We start from the raw sequence: 27,448 nt of genomic DNA, 5'->3' as shown, positions 1-27,448 counted from the left end.
AACACTGTCTTCAATCAATATTTTTTGTCCCGCTAACATATGCAAACAAGTTTCACACATGTCAACAAACTTCTGAGCCACCTGAGCATGCTGGCATTTGTAATGTTTGTGTAAGCTTATCACAATTCTGCACTGGCATGGTCCTTACATGTAGCAATAATCCCAGCTTATATTTTAAATACAAGTGTGTGCAGGGCCGGGTCTGCGTGCTGTAGGCGTGTACTCCTGAGTTTGAAAAGACATTAAGATTGCATTTGAAATTCATGAAATTGATTCCGAAATCATAAGAAATTAGTTCATCACTGCTTATTCATTGTCATTGACATTGAGTTTTGTGGGGAGTTTTGATTTGTGTTGGGAGCAAACTGAAAAGCGTTACATGTAAACCAATACTTGCAAACTTCTCGCCTTAGATCTAGCTCATAAAGGTAACTGTTGATCTGACACATATATGTGCAGCAATGTCTCTTCAAATTGTTTTAACAAGGTAAGTAAACGTCAGTGAACTTTAAAGCAATGCCAAAATGCATGAGATACACACATTGGCCCTCAGGAAGCCATGGATTTGATTCATGTATGTATGCATGAGAGCAGTCATGAATCGATGTTCCATTCCATTCCCAAAAACTGGCCAAATCAAGATCAAGACTAGATACAAGGAAGTATTTTTACAGTCAAAGAGTGGTGGAAAATTGGAACAAATTGCCTGAAAGTGCTATTCAATCGCCCACACTCCTCTGCTTTAAGCAGGAACTAAGCAAATTGGGTTTTAATGGGCAAAAAAGCCCCCAAACCCTGCCACACTATTATCATCGCAGAAGAAGGTGAAGGTGTGGCATCTAAGGTATGTCTAAGGTATGTCTACGAAAACTAACTACGCGGACATCTTCCACTAATTGCCTCAGCCATGTTAGGCCCACTCACACAGCAAGACACGGAGCACGTATTGTCGTATAGGGACCCCAAAAAGTTCACCCGATTTAACACACTTTTTAATAGCTCTATCGTATATCTTCAGCTCCACATTCAGATTTTACCTTTACTCTTCAGCTGCAAAACTAGGCGTCTTTTAAATTTTTATAAGGAATCACTGTGTCATATTACTATTTTACTATAACTCATCTCCCAACTTATATTTACACCCGAGCAACTGGTAATTACATAGCCATAACACGGTCACCCAGGCAGCCAATATTTTAATGAAGAACCCGCTATATTCCTGTTCTATGCTCTAATATTTTGTGCACCTGTCTCAAATTTAGGGAATCAATAACAGATCATGTGTTCAACCAATAAAAATCAATAGATGTACCGGGTATGCAAAATTACCATATTTGTGATGCAATCAAGCAAAATGAGTCGGGATGTCGGGAATATTGATTTTGAGATAATAACCAATAAATAGTATTCAACTTCCCTTGTATTTTATTGTTCTGAGCAAGACTGAAATGACCATAGTATGTAAGTCTAATTATGATGGGGTTTTCAGCAAAATAAAGCTACATGTATGAGAATCATATATGTAAACCTTTTTAATGAAAAGGGCCCTATCAAAATTGGCCTGAACGCACAGGTCACGCATAGTGAACACAGATCGATACTGTCAACGAAGCACTGAAACCTATGATACTTTCGGTAGAATTTTTTATTTTGACATACGACTCGTTTATCGCTATTTTAACCACTTTATATTGTATTTTATTGCAAAAACAAATACACACCTTTATTCTGTATTACTTATTTTACAATACTGTGGTTACAGAATAATAAAAAAATTAAAAATTTAATTACAATTTGGCCACAAATACGACAGAATCTACATGAACTTTGCGAAGAAGCTTGTCCACGTTATGCACAATAGCTCACTTAACCTCTTCAGCGGGTTGTTTGTTTACTTTGTGATTGGCTTTGCTCATTCAGTGCGTCAAAATGTTTAGGTCTGTGCAAAAGACTAGGATATGACGGCCTGATGACTAGATTTCAGTCAGACTTCGAATTCACAATGTTTTCTTTCTTGAACACACGCGAGTCTTAATCTGAAGCCACCAAAATGAATGTTACATCAATGGAAAGCGGTCACTTTGAAGAAATTTTACTCAAGAGATCCAAGTGATTAGATGGCGCTGTTTATTTTTCTGGTGAATAGATTAGAAGCTAACTAGAAGCTCCCGATTTTTCAAGAAACGCAAAATTTACACTGAAATTTTCGCGATTTTTGACTAAAAATAAAAAGTTTACCCCTGGATACACAAGTCTAAACAAGTTTGTGCATACATATTTTTGAAAAAATCAAAAGATCACAGTATTAGCTCCATGTAAAGTCTAGCAGATCCAGGTTATATCACTACAGATTATGTTTCGGTGGCAAGAGATGTAAAAAAAAGACCCGATTTTAGCCGGTGTTTCTATAGGAGTTCAAGCGTGGAATAGCTTGGAAAATCTTAGTTCCCCAAAGGTTTCGATATGGAGCCCTATGTAATGAGATTGAAAACTGAATTTTGATTTTGATCAACATCAGACTCATTTTGCTTGCTCGCATCACATTTAGACGTGTCTATCATTTACCGGAAACCATTGTGCTCTATCACTGAAAATCACGCATGACGTAATCAGTAGTGCATTGTCAGGAGTACTTGCTGCGTGATCGATTACTGGCATTGTGCGCTGATTGGATTATTGCCGTACCTACTAAATATTCATATCGGTCCATCTATGAGTCATGCATGGTTGTAAATGTCCGCTGCTACATGGATCGAATCCATGGGTTCCTACAGTCTGAGGGCCGATCTGAGGGCTGATGACACACATTCGATGGGTGTAGTCCGCTGCACAGTGTGAAGTTTTCATAATATATGTAAATGTCATACATGTGTGCCGCTAGTCTGAATAATCAGTCCCAGAACAAGATATTCATTTACAATCCTGTTCTGGGTCTAAACCGTTTCCATTCAAAATCTTCCCAGTAAACACAAAACGTTTTCGACATCATTCGCGAAAGGTTGACAGAAAATGTTTAAATATTGGGTTACATGTATATAAAAGGGTATAAAACATTTTCATAACATTCAAAAACATTTGTTGACCTAAGTACTGCAAATATTGTAAAGAAATAACATTTTGAAAACATTTTTAAATATCGTTTAGTGTGTTTTCATACAAAACGTTTTAAAATGTTTCCATGACCTTTATATAACCTGACATTTAATGTTATTAAAACATTTTTATCTAAACCAAAACCCAAAATATAACATGTTTAAAACGTTTTGAAAACATTTTTGTGTTTGATGGCAAATTGGACAAAAGAAGTACATGGTCGTTGAGTGTACATGTATGGTAGGATATTCATATGCATGCATAGGCCTACATACATTTGTAGGCCTGCATGTATACAGTCATGTGCATCATATGATACATGGGTCACATTTTCATTTTCTAAACTTTTTTTTGTTATGTTGGATTGTTGACAGAATAAATCTAAAATTCGAAATATTCATAAATGGTCGCATGTCATAAGTTGGGTATACAATTTCCATTACATGGTAAAAATGACAAAAAATGTATTCTTTGATATGTTGTATATATTGACAATCTCTAATAATTAACACCATTTTTAACCTTAACACCTGCTTAATTTTTGAGATAATGCTTAATTACTAATTAATTAATACACAGGCGTCTATGTAAATTATCTCAATTTTCAAATGCGTTTTTCTCAAATCGGACCTCAATTACAAAATTGACTGTAACATTTTTATTTTATGCAAGAATGTCATCAGATTTGGAGTATATGTTCTCAAAACATTAATGCTTCAAATGAACTATTGAAAATAATTGTATGTATGTTAATTACATTGTAAAGGTCAATGACCTTTTTATGAATAATTGGCGAGATGGTTATTCTATTATTGAGGAAATGAATATCAAGAAGAGAATTGTACATTAGCATATTGCTAAAAATACTGAAATTCAACTTAGGATTTCATTAAAAATGAAAAAATGGAACATATAACCCTTTAAGGTGGTACTACACACCTTGATAAATTTGTGACTATTTTTGCATTTTTCTCAAAAATAATATCACACTGGTAACAAAAGTCATGTATATTATAGGGGTAAGGAATCCAGTTACTACACTGGAATTTCAGTGACTCAATCCAAGCGGTATGCGTTATTTATGATAAGAAAAGAGGCGGCTAGAATGTACCTCACTTCTTAACATATATAATGAACCCCTTGTCTTGAATCACTGAAATTTCAGTGAAGTAATTAGATTCCTTGCCCCTATAATATACATATAACTAGTGATCGAATTTAGGAAAAATAAATGGTTGTCCCACGGACAACCAGATTATAATTTCTGGTTGTCCGTCTAAGTTTTTGGTTGTCAGTAGGCCTACAAATGTGACTTTTTGCTAGATTTATGGTTGTCCGCCGGACAACCGAATCAGTATTTTTGGTTGTCCGGCGACTTTTTTAGTTGTCCCGGGCAACCGGACAACCAAAATTTCGAACCCTGCATATAACTTTTGTTACCAGTGTGTAGTTACTTTTTGAGAAAAATGCAAAATTTGTCACAAAATTTATCAGAGGGTGTGGTGCCACCTTAAGGGATCTGGAATGAGCGTTTATTGTGTTTCGACAGTATTTTTTGTGGGACATGAGAGCACCTCCGACCTATCGAATTGCATTCTGAATCTGAAGCATGTCTTTCTGATATCAAATAATTTTCATTTTTGAAAATCACAATATAATACAAATTTTATGACAAATTATAAAAATTTGATATTTTTCAAATTTTGATATATAACAGTCCTCGAAGTAAATTATATAAATCTAATGATATATTCTTAAAGTGTATGTAGCAGGGAGGAAAAGCCGACGATCAATTGAAAATTTTGACCTTTCATATTGAAGATATGGATTTTTTTCCCAAAAAGACCTTTTTAATTTTAGTGTTTTGGGACAAAAAATCGATATCTTCAATATGAAAGGTAAAAATTTTCAATTGATCGTCGGCTTTTCATCCCACCTACAAACACTTCAAATATAAATCATCAGATTTATAAAGTTTACTAGTACTGTTAAATACCAAAAATATCAATTTTTAATGATTTGCCATAAAATGTGTATTACATTGCGAATTTCGAAAAATCAAAATAATTTGATATCTGAAGGACATTCTTCGTATTCAGAATGCAATTCGATATGTCTGATGTGCTCTAATGTCCCACAATAAATACTGTCCAAACGTTCATACCCCACCCCTTAATTGGGATTCCAGGTAAAAACCACATGTGTCTGCTCACGGTCAAAAAATTTTTATTGCATGAGTCGAAAGGGCTTTGGTAGTAGGTTACAAAAAGTCACATAAAAAATTCCTCCGGAGCTTGTTGCCATAGCAACGGCAGATTTTATGATTTTAGCGGTTTTTGCTTATTTTGGGGTGAAAATAAGAGAAATATACACTTTTCTGAATTGCTCTTGACTTAAAATTTGAGGTCACATCAAAAAAGCAACCTTATCACCATAAAGTACCATCTTTGCACTTTTCCCAGAGGCAAAAAATATTTCAATAATATTTCCCCATGTGCAATTTTAGGGATGGGCAACATTGACAATTTAGCACTTTTGAAAAAATTACATTTTTACCCTATCTTTGAAGTCAAAAAACCATTTTGCTTGAGCACTCAGAATTATTTTCTCTTTGGTGGTACTTGAGCAGACATTGCCCCTTCCAAATCTGGTGAAAAAACTCTGGGGCTACTTGTCCTGTAAAGCCAGTGTTGCCAGAAAGTTTGCCAATTTTCAAAAAATGCATTTTTCGAAATAATGCATTTTCTACATATTTACTCATATAACTTTTTATACGACCAACTTAATTGAAATATTGGCCCTTTGCGTACAAGATTAGACACACAACTGCTTCTGGAAGCAACACTGAAAGGTTGCAGAAGAGGCGTGTTCTGCAAAAACCCGGTATTGCCAGAAAATCTGACTTTTAAAATCTATATTTCGAATAAGCGCATTTACTACAGGCTCTAGGGGGGGAGTTTGTGTACATGACTCTTTCAGAAATTTACCTTGCATTTTCATGTTATATATGCAAAGACCTTCAAAAAAAGTTTGGGTAAGAAGATCAGATCAAGTGCAATTAAAGATGGCGTCCAAAATGGCCGCCAAATAGGGGTTTCCATTAAAACACACTATAGCAACATGCAAATGATCTAATGATGAAAAATTATCGATGCAATTGATGTTTTTCGTTGTGTTCTACTAATTTAAATTAGTAAAATAAACTGCTTGAGCGCATTCTACCAATTTTTACGATGTCTTACGATATATGTAACTAAGCGGACGTATGCAAGACTCGTAAATGAAGGAATAATAGTTGTTGAGTGGGTCCTACCAATTGGATTTGGAAGTTCTACGACAATGCAACATTTAGTACAGCATCGATAATTACGTAAACCCTGTCATCGCAGCATTTACGAACTCGTTGTACCATTTGGTTTTACAAAGCTCTGGTGGTTTTACGATGTTTTAAACATTCCGCTGTTTCGATCATGTGTTCTGCACTCGACCACGCTTGCAGACGACTGACCGAGTAGCGGTTGTGCAGCGACAAACTTGAAGGTGAAAAACTATGCTAACAGGTAATATTTCAAGGTATTTCTTTCAAAATGAGCACTAGATATTGTATTGATGGTGACTAAAAGTTCTTTTCTGTATGATCACAATGCTGTGCCACATGTACATTGTGATCATACAGAAAAGTCAAGTCTCTACACCATCAATACAATATCTAGTGCTCATTTTGAGAGAAATAACTTGAAATATTACCTGTATGCATACTTTTCCACCTTCACAACCATCGTACATCACATTTGTACAACTGATTCGTTCCGCCAGTCAAACGAGTTCTAATCTTTGTTGAGCCTGTCCAACTAACCAATATTAGTTAGTTGAGCCTGTCCAACTAACCAATATTAGTAGGATGAGACATCGCTTTTACGATCCTATAGGTTAGTACGGCAGGTTTGAAATTCGTAAAACCCATGCCGTACTAATCATTTCGTTGGTAAAACACGTTAGTTAAGCATGCCTAACCAATATATAGCATCGCTTGTCATGCCGTACAAATCATTGATTAGTAGAACGAGACATCGTTTTTACTAACTTTTACTTAGTAGAACTTACGACATTATATCAACTTTCGTAACGTAGCTGGTATGTAGCAGAGTCAATTTTTCTAACTTCTGAGTGCTAGTACCTAAAATCTGTTTGCAAGGATGGATTCTGGCTAATAAAGCAATCCCACTTCCCACGATGTTTCGCTTGATGAGATAAAGTGCCCCCTCCCGGGGTCGGTATGCTCCACTGGAATTTGGAGATGGAGGGTCTTTGGGAGCTGACGGCGAACCGGTAAAAGGGGGCCTTTCGGACCTTCAAACGGTTAGAATCAAGGGTCTTTCTTAACTCTCTGGTTGAAAATCGTCTGGAATAACCTAGATAATGTAAGGAATGACCAATTTAGAGTCTTTTACAGCTAAAATTATAAATCAGGCGTCTCTCAGAACTCTACTTTCGTAAAATGCATGTGTTTTTTGGAGCTGCGCGGTCCACACCATAGACCCTAGATATGAGTTTATAGGGTCTATGTCCAAATACAGGGGTTTTCTTCGGGTAACTGGTGATAACACTAAGTACCAGCAATGGTAAAAGAATGCGACAGTCGGTGAAATACATAATGACCATCCCTTACCATAAGTCGAGGCTAAATAAGCCTTACCTTAGCCTCAACTTGGCCTCGATATCCTTTGAGGCTAAAATTAACCTCAACTTAGCCATCGAGGCTAAGAAATTAACCTTATCGGTGACAAGGCTAAGAAATTAACCTCCTTAGCCTGAAATGTTTTTGAGGCTAAAAATTAACCTCGTCTTGGCCTGCTTTAATTTTGAGGCTAAAATTAACCTCAACTTTTTTGAGGCTATTATTAGCCTCAAAAATATGGTCACATGATAGGTCAGAGGTCACCAACTGTCAGGGAGTAGACTACTGTATGCTGCTCAGAATTGCCAATAATTTTGAAAAATTAACAGTTTAAAGGGTATTTTAGGCTTTTTTACTGGTGCCTAGTTCATGGGGAGCATGGCAACCATGTCTCTGGAAGAAAAATCAGCTTTTAAGTAAGTTTCAAAGTATGTATTTTATTGCTTCTTTTTCATCAGGAAATATGGCCTTTTTGAGGTTGTCGAATTCAGCAGACATGCATGTATTGTAGTCTGCAGCCATGTATACTGCAGTTTGATGCTGGCTGACCCTGGTGAAAACGTGTTACTGCACTGATGTTGTTAGGGTGTTATGTTAATTGATGTTTGGGGATGTTTGTACTTTAAATTGGGGGTGGGTTATTTAGAGAGTTCAAATATGGTGAGTTAATGTTGTTGGGAAAGTTCAAATAATGAAATATGATAGGTTGTCATATTGGAAGTGTTATGTTAAGTTGGGATGAAGTCATGCAATATATGTCAATGTATTGGAGATGTTTCTACTTTGAAGTGGGGTCATCTGGAGAGTTCAAGTGTGGTGAGTTTTCACCTACACCCGATTTGAAAGAGTTATATGCGGGAGTTCTATTTGGTAAAAGTTGAGATGTGGACATGTGGTATATGGGGATGTTTGTACTTTTAAGTGGGGGATGGTCATTTTGAGAGTTCTTATGGTGAGTTGTCACCTTCAGCATATTAAAAGAGTTGTTTGGTGACATTGGGATATGGTGTACGTGTCATAAAGATAAACTCTTCCAATACGCTACAGGTGACAACTCTACAAATTACCCCTTCCCCACTTCAAAATACAACTGTCCCGTAACATTGACAGCACACCATATCCCAACTTTACAAATAAAACTTTCCAATACTAGTATGCTCAAGGTGACAACTTGCACCATATTGGAACTCTTACCAAATGACAACTCACCATAGTTGGATTTTCCAATTGACAACTCACCATATTGGAACTCTCCAAATGCAACTCACCAAATAACCCTACCCCCACTTCATAACACCCCAAAAATATCAGTAACACTTATCACCTAGCTGGATCAATAAATAGCACAACCGTCCCTGCATGCATGTAATGTTTAGCCTCGTAAAATAGCCTCAAATTATTAGCCTTGTCTTAGCTTAGCCTCTAAATATTGCGAGGCTTAACTAATTTAAATAATTAGGCTAATTTTCAGGCTAAGACGAGGCTAAGATAAGGCTAAGACAAGGCTAGTTATTTACGAGGCTAATATTACGAGGCTAATTATTTGAGGCTAATTATTTGAGGCTTATCTAATTTGCATAATTAGGCTAATTTTCAGGCTAAGGTGAGGCTAAGGTAAGGCTAAGACGAGGCTAGTTATTTACTGAGGCTAATATTACGAGGCTAATAATGCGAGGCTAATGATTTGAGGCTAATGATTTGAGGCTAATTATTTGAGGCTAATTATTTGAGGCTTATCTAATTTGCATAATTAGGCTAATTTTCAGGCTAAGGTGAGGCTAAGGTAAGGCTAAGACGAGGCTAAGGATATGAGGCTATTCATGAGGCTTATTTTCTGAGGCTAAGTCGAGGCTTAGATAAGGCCTCGACCTTTGGTAAGGGCATGTTACCAAGAGGCCAAGGCTAGTTGATTGAGACATATTTATTTTATCATGTGACTAATCAATGTTATCAGAAATAATAGCCTAAAATCCATTCTAGCAATGTCTACAGACAATGAAACTGTTCTAGGCGGATGTCGGATAACTGTAACTTTTGTAACATCTATGTTGTTCTACTGAGATGATTTTTGGTCTTGAGTCTTAGGATTCCGTTTTGATATTATTTCTAGAATGGATTTCATGGTATACTTCTTATGACATTGATTAGTCACATGATTAATGTATCTTCATCAACCAGCTTCTTGGTAACATGCATGTCATGGCTTTATTAGTAGTACATAATCCATCCTTGCAAAACGATTGTAAGTACTACTAGTACTAATATGTTAGGAAAGTGGACTTGGCTACAGTTACGCTACAAAAGTTTAATAGGCTACAGCTATGTTGAAAAGGTTAATTAGGCTATAGCTATATTAGGAAAATTAACTAGGGAAAAGCTATATAGGAACTTTGACTTTGACTTTGACTTTGACTAGACTCTGCACTCTCCATACTTTACACAGAACTGAAAAGACAAAAGAAAAAGTCAAATTAAATGTAAAAACCTCAATAGTAGTTCTAAATGGCTTCAAATGGTTTTGATGGCTTTGTTATTTCAAAAGAAGTAACAAAATCAGTGACAGGTGACTGGTTGCTAGCTGTTCAAATGGATATATAAGGGTATTTGGGTGACAGATCGAAAGGAAAATCTGGCAACACCAAGCCCAAGTTTCAAAACCTGTATGAGCTCGTGCTAGCATATGTACAGATAAAGCTAGATAAAATAACGGTAACAGTTAAAATAATTAAATAAATTTAATTATGTAAAATGCACTTATTGGAAATATAGATTTAAAAAGTCAGCTTTTCTGGCAATACCGGTTTTTGCAGAATACGACTCTTCTGCAGCCTTTAAGTGTTGCTTCCGGATGCAGTTGTGTGTCAAATTTTGTATGCAAAGGGTAAATATTCCAATTAAATTGGTCGTGTAAAACGTTATATGAGTAAATATGTAGAAAATGCATTATTTTGAAAAATGCAGTTTAAAAAATTGGGAAACTTTCTGGCAACACTGGAATTTGAGAGATACCAATGAAACAAATTGTGTGCATATTTAATTCCACTGAGAATATTTTATTATTATATCAACTTCATGTTGCTCTAGTGTATTTCAATGGAAATAGGCTATTCCGGTGGCCATTTTGGACGCCATTTTGAATTTTAAAAATCCGAATGAAACAAAATGGGCATTATGTATTTCCTTTGATTAGAAACATATTGTATCAATATTTTTTCATCATTAGATCATTTGTATGTTGCTATAGTGTGTTTTAATGGAAAATCCCTATTTGGCGGCCATTTTGGACGCCATTTTTGATTGCACTTGATCTGATTTTCTTACTCAAAAGGTCTTTGCATAATTTATATAACATGAAAATGCAAGGTAAATTTTTGAAAGAGTCATGTACACGAACTCCTCCCTAGAGCCTGTAGTAAATGTGCTTATTGAAAATATCTATAGATTTATAAAGTCGGATTTTCTGGCAATACCGGTTTTTGCAGAACACAACTCTTCTGAAGCCTCTAAGTGGTGCTTCCGGAAGCAGTTGTGTGTCAAATCTTGTACGCAAAGGCTCAATATTTCAATTAAGTTGGTCGTATAAAAAGTTATGAGAAAATATGTAGAAAATGCATTATTTCGAAAAATGCATTTTTTTGAAAATTGGCAAACTTTCTGGCAACACTGGCTTTACAGGACAAATAGCCCCAGAGTTTTTTACCAGATTTGAAGGGGCAATGTCTGCTTAAGTACCACCAAAGAGGAAATAATTCTGGGTGCTCAAGCAAAATTAGTTTTTTGACTCAAAGATAGGGTAAAAATGTCATTTTTTCAAAAGTGCTAAAATGTCAATGTTGCCCATCCCTAAAATTGCACATGGGGAAATATTATTGAAATATTTTTACACCTGTGAAAAGTGCAAAGATGGTACTTTATGGTGATAAGGTTGCTTTTTTAATTTGACCTCAAATTTTAAGTCAAGAGCAATTCAGAAAAGTGTATATTTTCTCTTATTTTCACCCCAAAGTATGTAAAAACCGCTAAAATCATAAAATCTGCCGTTGCTATGGCAACAAGCTCCGGAGGAATTTTTGATGTGACTTTTTGTAACCTACTACCAAAGCCCCTTCGCCTCATGCAATAAAAAATTTTTGACCGTGAGCAGGCACATGTGGTTTTTACCTGGAATCCCAATTAAGTAGTCAGTAATTGTTTTAGTTGTACAAATTCAACATTCAAAGCTGTCAATACATCATACCCTCCCTAGATTTGAAAAAGTAACCAGTAGTTTTGACATGCTGACATGTGAATTTTCACATATGCCCTATTGCACACTCCCGCATCCGCCAGCTCCACATCCGCCTGCTCCTCCACCCCTGGCATTTTTTATTTCAACTGCTGTGATTTTTTTACTGAATAATTTATAATTATATGCTTCAGTAGACTGAAAGAGTATAATATTAGGCTTAAAATGAGGTATCGACCACTGCTGTAGGATATGGGGTTACGGAAATCCAATCAAATTTGTATCGCAATTTTCAGAAAAGTGTAATCCCTCCACCCTTTTAGCATACCCAACTTATGACATGCGACCAAATTACAATTTCTCTGTAAAATACAATAACAAATGTCACACAAAGTGAACCAAAACAACATTGTGTAATAATTTGTGACCCATCCTATCAAAACCAACCAGTTGTCAGCTTACAGATAACAATGAAAGCAGATGAGAAATTGAACAAATTATGAGCTTGTATTGCCTCATAAAACATTTTTACTGTATCTGATTTCAACATTAGGGTATCATTTTGAAGCTAAAAATAACAATTTATTCTAGTTTTTAAATCTCCATTTTCATGTCTGAAGACAGCTGGTACTGGTAGGTTTTTATGTGATGGATCACATTTAAGGGGGTACTACACCCATTGATTTTTTTTTTGCATTTTTTTGCATTTTGTGAAGAAATTACAAAAAAAAATTGGACAAAGTGGTATGCAAAATGAAGGGGCAAATCTTCTCGTTTTATTGGTGGCATCGGTATCAATGTAGCTTACATGCTTTTGAAGATAGAAGCCAAAAGGAGGTACATCACTGATTTAAATTCACTTCATTTTGGAAAGCTTACTATCAACGGATTTCGTTAAAATTTTGGATATGTGTTGCTAACACATTAGGGAAATAATGTTGATATGTAAAATGGGAATAAGTGGTCCCTGATTTCTTTTATGACTTCATGAACTTGGTGCTCCACAACTATCAAAAACGAACCGATTAAAATGCTTCTATTTTCAATGTCGAGCTATATTTTGTATTTTGAACTTGCGACACTATGTCACTGAAACTTAATTAAGCCATAGGTAACAGGTTACCACAACCACACTACAGCAATGTTGAAAAAGATTGTATTTTTTGTCACCTATACCACCATATTAGGTAGTTTTCCGTAAGCTTCATTTTTGTGATTTTGGTAACTATTTTATATTTATTTGCCCAATCCAACTCAACTAGGCAATCTAAATTGTACTCACCATTTACATCCCAAGGTATTTTAGTATATCCACCTCACACATTTCCATTATATATCCAGTAACAGACAAAATATCAAAATTGATGCCTCATTATGACATGTACGAGGGGGTATCAAAAAGTTTTAGAAATCGCCCAGAAGTGAAAGAGCTATATCAATGAAATTTTGTCAGTACAATCACTGGTCCTTATGTACACTATGGTGCAAAAATGGTCTCATAAGTATTTTTACTTTTTTTTACAGGAGCTAGATGTCACTACCTGCCTATGTAACCACATAACCAGCAAAATGGAGAAAATTGAGGCATGCAGCATGATTAAGTTCCATTTTAAGGGTTACAGTGCCCAGAAAATTTGTGATGAAATAAAAATTCCTTTTCCAAAAAGCAACAGTGACATATCACAATCACCACCGAAGATAACTTTCATTTCATCATCAATTTTCTAGGCACTGCAACCCTTCAAAAGCAGGATCTTAATAATGCTGCTTGCCTCAATTTTCTCAATCTTGCAGTTTATACGCAGTAACTGGGCCAGCAGGTTATTGGCATCTAGTGCCACCTGTAAAAAAAGTAAACATACCTTTGAGACCATTTTTGGACCATAATGTACATAAGGACCAGTGATTGCACTGACAAAATTTGATTGATATAGCTCTTTCACTTCTGGGCGATTTCTAAAACTTTTTGATACCCCCTCGAATGATATCACAGACTATCACATGTATTCAAAATTGATGCCTGAATTTGACCTGAACCAATTGACCTATAACCTGACCTTTGATGACCTTATAGCCTTTTTTAATCTCTTTTCCTAACCTACACATTATAGAAGATACATACATGGTGTAGTATTAATTTGTCTATGTGGAAGAGATTAGGCCTATTTAATTTATTCAGTGTGATAATCAGTGAGTACATTTCTATAGATAGTATAACAAAGGATTTAATGTATTCTATTCATGTATTCTACTTGGACATGTTCAATAGAATAAATTATGGTTTGTTATGAAACACACATCTCAGTTACCAGGATACAGTAAACAAAAAAATATATAGGGCTAAAATGATTTTCTAAAATGGTTTAAAACCACTTTGTATGTAGAGATATTTTATAAGTTCAGGACATGAGATGATGAACATATTTATATACTTCATAAATTTGCAACAACAAAAAGAAGATGGGTACTGATGAAAATCAGGGTATTATATCGCCTTAACTAGGCTTTTAACAAGGTTTAAAAATTTCAACTTAACAAATTTTGCACCTAGATATTATCCTATTTTATCTCAGAGTAAGTCTTGGGGTGTAGTGCTGGTTATCAATTATGAAAGCAGGCGAAACTAGTGGTTCTAGAACCACCTTGTATCTTGTTCTTATCAAATTATCATTTATGCCGGTTTTTTTTCATTCTTTTAATTTGTTAACAGAGCTGCTCCTGCTCGTCGATCAAGACTTCTTCTCCGTCATTTAAGGGCAATGTCATCTGGTACTGCAGCAGATGAAGTGATTCTTGAGAAGAACAAGAATGCAGGTGTTATAACTCTCAATAGACCAAAGGCTTTAAATGCTTTGAATTTATCCATGATAAGGACAATCTATCCCAAACTGCAGGTGAGTCAGTGAGCACATATTGCAGAGAGTTTTGACATGAGCAAGGGTTTAGCCAGGATCGCAAAACTGCCCACCACTGATCTGATGGTTATTCTGACCATGAAGACATCAGGTGGCAGAGTCCTGAATTGCAAATGGTTCCCAATTGTTCTGATAATTGATTTTGTTGTTCTCAATACTTGTAATTTGTGATGAGATCAGCAAATTGAATTTGATGTAAATCTCATTAAGACTTCTATTGATAAATTTGCATATAAAGCCTTTGTTTTGCTTAAAACTACATGTATATCATTATTAGAAAAATGACAGTGATCCTTAAACAAAAACAATATGGACAGGCTGCATGCTTGATGGTATGTAGATCTTATTTTAATTGAGCACTTCACATTTATGTCACATTCATTTCCCCTGTTATTCTTCTGTTTGAATGTATAGGAATGGAATTCGGATCCTGGTACATCAATGGTGATTATCAAAGCAGCTGGAGGCAAGGCTTTCTGTGCAGGAGGTGATATTAAAGGTTGGTACGAGAAAAGTTTTTCTTCGTTCAAGTCAGTATATTGGTACATTTAATTTTTTAGCTCTGGTAAATGTGTTAGTACATCCGAGCTTCCCTTTCTGTTTGATTATAGTTCTCTCTGGTCTGCATTTATTATTTGTGATCTTCACATGTACATGAATTGTATCTTACACCCGGCTATAGTTTGATCATTCGTAATTGGTGGGAATCATTAGGCTTTTATTACTATGCCGAAAAGTAGACCGACATTAAGAGTGATTCACCTGTCTGGTCTATCATATGCATATTAATTAAAGATGGCTTGAATTAATAATTTGTGATTCTTTTGGGGAAGATGTCACAAGACAATTCTCAAAATAAAATATTTTGATATTAATCTGTGGTGTTATAAGGCCAGCCAATTTATATGATCTGATCAAACTATAGGGTAAACCATTTAGGCACCTTCTTATACTGATGACAAAGTTGTGTTCTTTTTCACTGCAGCTGTTACTGATGCAGGTAAAGTGGGCGACTCTCTTGCTGTAAATTTCTTCCGAGAAGAATACATCTTGAATCATGCAATAGGAACCCTGAAGAAACCATATGTGGCTTTCATTCATGGGATCACAATGGGTGGGGTAAGTAGGAAGAATGCAGTGTTATAGCAAGGATTAGAATAATGTGCAGAATTAGGAACAAACCTGAAAATATGTTTTCATCATTTGCTTCTAACAAACTGGAAAATAGTTACATTTTTTGATGTGGTTAATTAATAGTTTAACTTTAATCCCTTCATGACTTACATACTCCCACAATCCATTTCTTGTTTTAAATTTTCAAAAGAAGGAGAGAAAGAGCCTTTAATATGCATAGAGATGACAGGCCTTCAACATTCTACATTAAAAAGAAAAACACAATTGATTGGTTGGTTTTAATGAAGGTATTGGGCTGTTACTAATCTATTCACAAATACATATATTTGCTGTAATTACAGGGTGTTGGCTTATCTGTCCATGGTAAGTTCCGAGTTGCTACAGAGAAGACTCTGTTTGCTATGCCAGAGACAGCTATTGGATTGTTCCCTGATGTAGGTGGGGGATATTTCTTACCACGTTTACCAGGAAAGCTTGGCTTGTATCTAGCCCTTACTGGCTACAGGCTCAAGGGACGCGATGTACATCATGCTGGTGTGGCAACTCACTTTATAGAATCAGAAAAGGTCAGTTTGCTAGCTGGTGTTGTTGTCATTGATGTTTTTGTTTATTGTTTGTTTCATTTTTTGAAGGATTTTTCACTATATATAACAACATTTGTGTCAACAAAATGTTATATGACTGCAATAACATCTTGTGTGAAATCGTTCTAGTGGATTTAAGTAAGAAAGTCTATAAATGTATTCCACTTGACCTTTCATTTACAGTGTGTAGATCTGACAAAATAGCACCCAAAGGTTTAATCTACCATGAAACTAGTTTGGATACTTCGGGAGCATTACATCATGTACCACTATTAAACATAACCATTGACATTTTTGGTAAATCCCATAATTCCTTGCGGTTAGACCTAGGATGTTCTCATTTGATGTCAAGCAGACTTGCAATGCGCAGTAACGATTTTTGCTAAATGATGTGCACATCGGCATGACTTGTTGCTACTTCATACCCAGTTTTATGGTTTCAAGTGAGCATCAGTGATTGTACATAATGATGGATAAATGCCCTTATCTAATATATTACCTATTATTTCAGTTACCACAATTAGAGGAAGAGTTGGTTGGTTTATCAGCAGCTGATGACAACAGTGTAGGTCAAATATTGGACAGACACCACAGTCAGGTAAGCTTAGCAGAATTGTGCCTACAAAATGTTTGACTTGAATCTAAACAATAAATATAGATAGCTTATGGTATGATCAGCTTGAAATCGGAATTGTTAGGCTTTTACCATTACGTCGAAAAATAGACCCACGTTAAGAGTGAGATAGTTAACTGTTTTGGTCTATAACGTTTGTGTTAAAGGAAGTAGACAAATTATAGGACTCATTTTAATTATTTGTGATGTTTCTGGTGAGATGTCACAAGACAATTCTTGAAAAATAAAAATATATCAATATTAATCCGCGATGTTACAAGGTCCCCCGATTACAAGCTGATCAAAGTAGTTTTTTATATAGTATACATTCGACCAAAGTGCTGGAAATGTGCATTCTAGCTAGTGCGCACAAATATGTTTAAAGTAGAGGCAATTGGTCTATGATTTATATTTTATATTTTGTGTTGCAGTGTAAATTAGATGCAGACAAACCTTTCTCATTAATTGATCACCGAGGAGATATAGACAGGTTATTTGGAGGTGAATCTGTGGAGCAGATATTACTTGATTTAGAAAAGGAAGGTTCAGAATGGTCTTTACAACAACTCGAGGTGAGTAATGTTTACATGGGTTGCTAGCCCGTCATAGGCAATTTATCCGTTGTTGAAAACAATGAGAAGCAAAATGCTTAGAGTACCTATTAGGCCACAGTAACTCAAAATATATGAGCTACATCAGATTCATTCCCCTTGAAAGGGCTTTAGGATTACTACATAACATATCGTGGTAGTGATAGACTTTCCTGGAACCTGCATACATGTGACAAATGATTGGTCCAAATTTAAGGTAGTGATTTTTGTCCAATGTGACCATGCTCTCACAGTACCAGTTTCTAAAACCATATCTACTGGCAGGACCTTCATACACTCTGCAGGTCACATTTGGAACAGTCTACAAGATGGAGAATCTGACAATGGTGCATCATCCTTCAAGAGCAGAATGCATAAGCATCTTATTTCACATTTCTGATGCTTTACTGTACCCCTTCACTCTTGTTGTTTCTAAGCTGCTGTGAACCACTGATTGGCCCATGTGGTTGTCCTTTATAGTGCCTTGGTGCCTATTTAATTACTTGACCTGTGTCACTCCTCATAGGCTATTGTTCACTCTAACATTTTATTAAAAAAAAGGGGAAAAAAAGAAAGTAGTGAAATAGTTTTGAAAGGACCAGTATTTTGTTACTTTTCCATTTACACATAGAAGACAGTAGACTACCCCGTAGTCCACTTGCCCATTGTGCATACTCTGGATATTGTATTTAAGCTTAAAACTCTGATTTAATTAATGTGTGCACAATTGATAGATTTTCACATCTGATCAGTCACCCTACTCCCTCTGTTTGTTAGCTTCCCAAGTGGACTACTGACATTGCCTTGCGGTTAAGATTTTTAACACAGGACTCTATGGAGAGTTAGGCCAATTTCTGGCCTAACTAAAATTGGACATGATGTAATGCATCTTTAAATGGATCTGCCTTGTGATTGGTCGCCCATACCTCGCTATGGTTTAAATCGTCTGGGCCTGCGCCATTACCATTAACTACACCGTAAACAACTGTCTGTGGTATTTGCGGCGCTTTTGTGTTGATGCGAAAGTTAATCACTCATCAAACATCTAGCGCGTACTTGTGGTTAATGGACTGATAAACAAGTATGCTTGACAGTGTGTTTTTAGAGAGCAAAGTCCAGGGGGTAAAGTTCTGCTTACAAATCAAAGTTCATAGTCGAAATTTCGGGGTTTGCTATCAATAAACTGGTAGATTCCAAAATCAGAATTGTTCAGTATTAAAGTGAGCCGTTATAATTATGCAAGATAATGTTGCATTCAATTACTTTTATTGTCACTAATCGTCTGATATTTTTAACTCTTTATGACCATTTTACTATTGAATACTTTAATTTTAATAAACATCAGTATAATTTTGAGTTCAACGAAATGGGTTCATCATGACTAATAATAACATATTTTTAATAAAATTCGACTATGGATACAATCAGTCAATGTTAACTCTACACTCTCTGATTTTAAGAATGTAAACATCGGCATTCCACAGGGTTCGATCTTAGGTCCACTGTTGTTTATAATTTATGTTAATTCTCTTCCTGAATGTATTGATTGTAAATGTGTTATGTATGCTGATGATACAACTTTGCTTTTCAAATCGTCAGACCCATATTCTCTTCAGTCTCAGATGAATGATAGCTTGTTAAAAATTGCTCGGTGGTTTGAAATCAACAAGCTTACTCTTAACATTAAGAAAACTAAGTACATGCTTTTTGGAACAAATCATACTTTGAAAAATTTTGATGACATTTCACTTATCTATGGTAATGAGTCTATCGAAAAGGTTGATAAATTTAAGTATTTGGGGGTCATATTTGATCCAATCTTAACTTGGAATGACCATATCAATTATATTTCTTCTGTTATTTCTAAACGTATTGGTGTCATTCGCAGAGTTAAGTTCTATCTTCCTCCAGCCACATTAAATTTACTTGCCAATGCATTGGTCTTCCCACACTTTGATTATTGCAGTCCTGTTTGGTCAAACTGCATTTCTGAACATTGTAATTCTCTCCAAATTCTTCAAAACAAACTTGCTCGTGTTCTTTTGTCTGCCGACATTAGAACACCCATTTCTGATATGATGAGCACTCTTTCCTGGGACAGATTAAATGAAAGATGGGATAAGCAGCTTCTTGTAACTGTTTTTAAATGTCTTCATCATGATGCTCCTTCTTACCTCTCATGGCAATTTATTTTTACTTCTTCAATTCATTCAAAATGTACCAGAAGTCAATCTTGTAATACACTTGTCTTGCCATCTTGGAATAATAATTCAGGGAAACGAACTTTTTCTTACAGAGGTGCCTCAGTGTGGAACAAACTGTCTTCTGATGTTCGCATTAATCTTACATCAATGAATGTGAATATGTTCAAATCAAAGATAAGCATATAATTCACACCTTTCCACCTCTGTTAGTACTAAATTTCACTTCCTGTTTGTTAAAATTCATGTTTTATAAAATACATTTTATCATTTTGATTTGTAAATATTACCTACATGTACATAAATGTACACATTGTTCAATTTTGCTTTTCTTTTGTATTATGTAATTTATCTCTTGATATGTAAATTGTTAAAATCTTATATCATGTAATTATTATCAGGGTCTCATGGGAGACCAGTTTTTTTTTGTAAACTGAATGAAATACCCTGAATAAAGATTGTTATCTATCTATCTATCTATCTATGGCATAGTCTAAGAAGACAGTGCATAGTAGAAGATATGTTCTGTATACACCACCACATGGGAAGAGGTGACAAGGTCGATAGAGAACATCATACCTGCCTTACACTCAGAAGCTACTGGGGGATGAAGATATTAAACTTCAACCAGATGCCATAGCTTCTGTAGCCACAAATCATAATACATGGAAAGACTTTGTGATTGCCTGCTCTGTCTGAACGATGATCATGCTTAGTAGCATGATTTGGTATCTTGTGAAGTTAAATTTTTACAGGTTCAAGTACCGTACCTAACAGTGGCAGCATCAGATATTTTGTCTAGGGTTGATCGGCTATGGTGGTCAAATGAATTTTTGGGGAGAGCAAAAATTGAAAAAAGATTGCCAATATTTGGGCATTTACATCCATAAAAGTAAACAAATTTCAAATTTCCTATTTTGTTATTGGAGAAAAGCTGAAGATTGACAAAATGGACAGTATTTTGTTACACATTGAAACAAGCTATACTTTGGTTCACTTCAAGTTTGGTAGTAACATCAAAGGCTCATTTTGAGGTTGGGTTGCAAGTGTACAGACAAGTCGCCCTAGTAAGTATGTGTGTATACACACTATGTAGGATTAACTTCACATTCATGATTTGATACTGCGACCATCAAAATACACACCATTACTACCTATCTTGAGGTAAACCATATTATAGTGATTGAAACTCTAAATAAGAATATATATTTTGTATTTGATTCTTTGACCAGACACTAAAGAAGATGTCTCCTACATCAATGAAGATTACTCATAGGCAGCTGGTGAAAGGCAAGACGGCATCATTCTCTGATGTCTTCCTCATGGAATATAGGATGTCACAGGGTTGTATTGTAAGTAACACTTCTTATCAATGAATACTCAAATGAGGTATATCAAATATTCTTATTCAATGGGTGCGTCTTGTAAAGAATTCACGTAATTTGATTGGTTTTCTGGTGTATAATATCTCACAATAGTTGATAGTGATATTAGTCAGGGCACGCTTGTTGCTCCTCAATGATCGCGCGATAATGCGTTCGCGTAATACATGTGCGAGAACTAAGAACGCGATTCGGCGGCTTAGATGTTCGTGATGGTTTCGTTCATTTAAAACAACGGGATGTCCTCACAAAAGTAACTTTATTTTTTTCTGAAAAAATGCATTTTTCTCGCAAAAATTACATTAAAACTGAATAAGAATGAGAATAAAGATAGGATTTTGTCTTTTGCCTATCAATATCGTGTCATAATGGATGGGCTGGCCAATATTTTATCGTAGTGGATACGGCTGCGCCGCATCCACTACTCAAAATATTGGCCAGCCCATCCATTATGACACGAGATTGATAGGCAAAAGACAAAATCCTATCATTTATTCTCTAAGTATTGCCTGTGTGTGATGGCAGCCCTATTATTTACAAAATGCACATTGGAATATATGGCACTTATTCAAGGGTGCTGTATTTTGCTTAAAGAATATATGAATAAAACAGTTTTGAGTCTAATTCAAGAACAGGGTTAGTATACAAACAGGCATGGAAATTTCCACCCGTCCGGTCACCAATGGCGAGTAAAATTGCAGCCGGTCGAGTAAAGTTCCAAATTCACCAGCCCGACTGGCGAGTAACATTTCACGGCCGGCCTAACCCTTACCGGATGCGTCCGCAAGATAGATAGAACCCTTACCCAGGCTAAGAGTACAATTTGACCTCATCAAATGTCAATTGTTCGAATAAAATAAAAGTGCAGTTTTGCCGTGATATTTTGTCATATTCCATCTCTAATCGCTATGATATTTTTTCTTCTTTTCATTTCCATGTCAGTTTTGGTCAAAAACAGGTGCAAAAACATGCACAAACTCGACCAATTTTCACATAATTTTGGTACCTCCGCACTTCTTAAATTAACGCTTTTGTTGTCAAAAACACCAAACACGTGGTGCCACAATAATACAAAAAAAAGTTATCAATTTGATTTTGTCTTTTAAAATTGCTTTTATTTATCGTAACAAATAATGTTAATAAAGGAAACATAGATTATTTAGGAAAAAATTAACTTAATATGTGAAAACTGAATATTTTCAGGTTGTGATAAATAATTAAATAAACATTAACTGCACGTCGTCACTCATCAGTCTGAATTTCATCAACCGGGATTTCCCCATCAACCATCGTTCATGTCGTTATGGAAAGCATACAAAAAGTGCAAGATTTCCTGACGTTGCATACTTGCATTTACAAAATATTACTTCAATTCTTAGCAGGTTGGTCAAAATTTTGGGCTTTTATTATTTTGAAAATATAAAAGAATGGAAATTGCTTATTTTTATCATCAATTAATGATTAAATTTTTGGCTTCATGCACACAAAGTCATGGATTTAAAACACACGGCGGCTGCCGCGTCTTTCATGCTGAGGAAATGGACCCACGAAAAACAGCACTGATCGCGATTTGGCGGCCTTGATTTATCGGAAGAGTACAATTTTGTTCGGACGGGTAAATTTTTTGACCTACTCGCCCGATTGGCGAGTGGCAAAAAAAGTTAAGTTCCATGCCTGTATACAAATATATACTGCCATGAGAGGTTCTGGTTAAAACTATGGGCCTGAGGTGAGATCAATAGTACTATTTTGGAAAATAGTATTAATTGATCTCAACGAGGGACCATAGTTTTAACCAGAAATTCGAATAAAGACAGTATATATTTGTTTCATATACTTCATTAATATGTTCTTTGTTCATTGATTGGTTAAAAGAAAATTATTTGAAGTTTTGACTCTCCAACTTCTATCCTGAGTGAACAGCACGACCAATTTAAGCACAACCTATATTTTGAAATTTCATAAAAATCGAATAGGCTAAATTCGGGCTAACCAATTACAGCAGCATGCAATCACACTATGGCAGTTTCGTGTGTGTGAACTGTTCCGTCACATCAAATGCGCGCACGCGGGAGGCATGGTCAAAAGTACTATTTACGGCTTGGAGGTACTATTTACGGCTCATACGGGACATTGTAAATACTATTAACGGCTTAGAGGTACTATTTACGGATAGGAGTACTGATGGTAGAACTATTTTTGGTCATGTGATCCACTTTTAACCAATCAATGAACAAGAATATATTAATGAAGTATATAAATGTTTTTAATCACAACTTACATATTTCATCAAAATATCGACAAGTTGGTCTTACATTTTGAATGTCAAAATTAAATTGCTGAATATCACTTTCATGGAAGGTACAGAAAGAACATACAATAAAGATTTGCCTAATGGCGCACATGGTTCCCTTGACATAACCGAAATTTTTGGCAGAAACTATAAGTGCCCTCCTGTAAAATTCTCACCAGCAAATAAAGACACAGACCCTTCATTCTTCTTGGGATTTTCTGAAGAGGGTATTCTCCATGTGTACATGAAAATTACACTAAGGCAATGGAGCCAATGTGAACCATTAGGCAAATCTTTACGGTATACCATGATTCCATATCTTGTTGAACATATGATTGTGCTTTTTTGTGTGGTTTGTTTTATTTCTTCTTTAATATAATTTAGTTACTCATTCAGCAGATAATGCAAGTAAATCTCTTTTCTTTCATGAGGCAAAGGTCTTGCTTACTTCAACTATCAGAATTGTTGAAGTGTACACAAATTTCTTAAAGTGCAAGATCCCCAAGATTACATTTTGAATTTAACAATTTTTTGTTTTGCTTTGCAGAGAGGTCATGATTTCTATGAAGGCGTACGTGCTGTGCTTGTAGACAAGGACCATACACCAAAATGGAAACCAGACACACTGAAAGGTGTCACACTAGACATGGTAGATGAACACTTCAAGCCGTTACCAAATGATTTAAAACTCTAAAACTGTCTACACAAATATCACAATACATCAGATATCCAATGTCTTCTTTCATATAGTTCTAATAATAATGCTGAATTTATACTCATTCATTTTTTTTTTTTTTCAAAATTGATTTAATTAAAATGTATCATGATCATGTGTAATTTTGAAATATTTAAGTTGACAGAACTGACATCTGAGGCATTAAAATGTGCTACAATCCACTTGATCATTTGAGAAAAGGAACTGGTGAAATTTTGCCAAAGTACTTTTAAAAGTGTTTAAACCATGGAGACCAACACTTCAGGAAGTCCAATGTGTGCTAGAATGACATATAGTTTGATCAGCTCATAATCGGTGGGCCTTAAAACATTGTGGATTAATATCAATATATTTTATTTTGAGAATTGCTTTGTTACATCTCGCCAGAAGCATCATAAATTATTAATTGAAGTCCTATACTTTGTCTACTTTATAACACACACGATATAGACCAGTCAGGTCAACTATCTACTTTTTGGCGTATTAGTAAAAGCCTAACAATTCCCGCCGATTACGAGCTGATCAAAGTATCTTTGCATATCTTACTGCAGTGTATGATGGTATGATGAGTACTTTTGTAAATCCTAGAAATTATGTACAAACTTTGGCAACAAGCTTTTTGCTCAGATATCATGTATTCAATTTTGGCTGTAACAATGTGGAGGTGTGCCATTTTGGTTCCTAACATATTTCAAATATTCTCCTTTTGATCCCTTGGTTGTTTCCCTAGCTACTACAATACCTTTAACCTGTTGCTTTGTTAGTTGGTTTGTCTATGCCTTTTTCCACCCAGATGTTGTATTGACATCAGTGCACATTTCATTGGGTGCAGCTTCAAATCATAGGTGTTCGCTCAAAGGGCTGGCGTACATATGCACATGCCTCAAGACGCCGCATAGATGTGCGCTCAAAACAGCTGCCTCAGGCGTTGACATCACTGCCACATTAGGGTGGATGGGAAATGGTATAAAGTCAAATGCAGCAAACCTTTGACGAGCGCGACTACTGTGATGTTGCAAATTCGGCGCTAACAATGCGTACGGCGCACAGTTCATTCATAAATTTCCACTCGGCAACAGCAGATCGCCTCAGCAGCCAATCAGAGACGAGTGCGTCCAACGCAGTAAATACGCGATGTATACTTACAATACGCGCTCGTCAAAGGTTTACTGCATTTGAGTATAGTTGGTGTTATCGTAGCTAGATGTGATCCAAAACCACCATTGAAAAAGAATGAGAAAAGAAGACAAAATTCTTGTAAGTGCTCTTTTTTATGCAATTTACAAACTATGAGTGATCATTGAGTGAGAACAAAACAGCAAAAAAAGACTAAAATTTGCAACAAACAGGGTTTTATTTACAATCTGAAACATATCGATTTTGTATTTGTGACAATTTAGGCTAGCATGATGTATTCCTATCATTTATTCCTTCAAAATGAGAATAATTTTGTAAGTATATCATAATACTGAAGATCAGATTTAGAGTCAGTATTTAATTCCAAACACTGTAAGTTTGAATATTTGTTAAGTAATCTACAACTAGCTAGGTAACAGGTGCCCATAATAATCATGTGTGAAAATATTGAGACCTGATGTACATCCTTCTCTTTGAATTCAACACTTAACAAATTCTTGAATTGATGACAGTTTGTGCAATATACCCCAATCAATATTGCTCAGTGTGTGAGGAAGGGTCATTTTAATTGTCTAAATTGAGACAATAGAAGATACGTTTAGTATGTCATGTAATGATAATAGTGTCTAGACAGATTATGTAAATCTATACTAAGGAAGAGAGCTACTGGGTGTCTGTTATCATCTGTTACTGTCAGGATTGAAGATGTATTAAAGTAGTTTTATGAGACAGCAGATCTGCCAACCTTTGAGATCATGAAACTAATTATGAAACCCCAAAAGTCTTATTTTTCGTTAAAAAAATGGATTTTCCAAAAATATCAAGCGTTAACGAGCTTACGTATCAATGTTGTACGATCCACTGTAAGTGTGAGCGATGCTGAAAATTCACACTACAAATTGCACATGATTTTTTCCTTTCCACGTTTGAGTTTCCAAAACGACTGTATGAATTTCCATTTCATCAAATACTCTGGTTTGCTTCCTTTGATCTTTTTCGGAACTTTGAGTTGACAAAGTCAAAGCCATATTTAAAAATTCCATGCTTAAACTGATCATAAAACTCATGAAACTATCATCTTCACTGGCACTCAGTGCTCAATGCATGAATGGCAGCCATTGATGATTCTCAAAGGGTATGAAATACGGGAAAAACATACTTGTTGGCAGGTCTGAGACAGGTGTCCAGTTTGTGTCTCATCACAAATTTATTTGTGCCATTACATTTATAATGTATGGATTGTGTCCAGCATGCTGAAAGATAGTATAATAGTCTTGTACATGTGGAAGGTCATATTTTTAAGCAATCAGCAAAGGTAACAAAATAGTACTATAACAAATCTGATTGTCATAAAGCAGTTGCTACAGCTCTTTCAGAAATGTAGCAAGCCAATGCATCAATCATAAGTTTCCAATAGTAGGCATGTCCACTAAAAATTGAAGTACTTTTATATTGATTCAGACCTAACTTATTGGCTGGGAATTATTTTGGCATTTAAATAATCTTAATCGGACGTTTCATTCCTGAGATATGGCCTTAAGTCATATTTGCACTATCAGTGTTCCTCTATCAACCACTGTGACTGCCAGCATGATATGGGCATAAGGTGTCTTGAGAAAAGAGACAAATTAACCTGGGTTTTTTTTCCAACAAGAAACCAGGTTAATTAGTTAAAAACCTGTTTTCCCAATAAAAAAACTTTTTTTTTTATTGGGAAACCAGTTTTTTCATTAATAATCTGGCTTTCACAAGGTTTCATTATCATTGAGGTCTAGGACTTTTTATTTTTTTGGAGAAGAGCAGGAAGGGCAACTACTTAATTATATTTCTACATGTTCATACTACATGCTTTGAAAATTTCAGAAAAATAAAATCAGTTATTTTTTTT

At 35.4% G+C, this 27,448-nt stretch overlaps 1 protein-coding gene across 1 annotated transcript; it reads left to right on the top strand.

The window, feature by feature from the left end:
- Nucleotides 1-71: 71 nt before the first annotated feature.
- LOC140150225 (3-hydroxyisobutyryl-CoA hydrolase, mitochondrial-like) lies at nucleotides 72-27,448 on the top strand. Its single transcript, XM_072172233.1, has 9 exons — nucleotides 72-487; nucleotides 14,707-14,890; nucleotides 15,326-15,410; nucleotides 15,897-16,030; nucleotides 16,387-16,611; nucleotides 17,141-17,227; nucleotides 17,674-17,814; nucleotides 21,266-21,385; nucleotides 24,256-27,448. Exons 1-9 carry the CDS (start codon nucleotides 462-464, stop codon nucleotides 24,400-24,402), a joined length of 1,149 nt encoding a protein of 382 aa, XP_072028334.1. The 5' UTR covers nucleotides 72-461; the 3' UTR covers nucleotides 24,403-27,448.

Source organism: Amphiura filiformis, chromosome 1 (genome assembly GCF_039555335.1).
Source record: "Amphiura filiformis chromosome 1, Afil_fr2py, whole genome shotgun sequence".
NCBI lineage: Eukaryota > Metazoa > Echinodermata > Ophiuroidea > Amphilepidida > Amphiuridae > Amphiura > Amphiura filiformis.
Note: the sequence above shows the minus strand (reverse complement) of the source record. Positions and strands in the feature narration are given on the sequence as shown.

Bases quoted from the DNA above. Each gene is read 5' to 3' on its own strand.
- LOC140150225 (XM_072172233.1), top strand. From the start codon at position 462: ATGTCTCTTCAAATTGTTTTAACAAG. The intron at 488-14,706 runs GTAAGTAAACGT...ATTTGTTAACAG, and splicing joins CTTCAAATTGTTTTAACAAG to AGCTGCTCCTGCTCGTCGAT. The intron at 17,228-17,673 runs GTAAGCTTAGCA...TTTGTGTTGCAG, and splicing joins TGGACAGACACCACAGTCAG to TGTAAATTAGATGCAGACAA.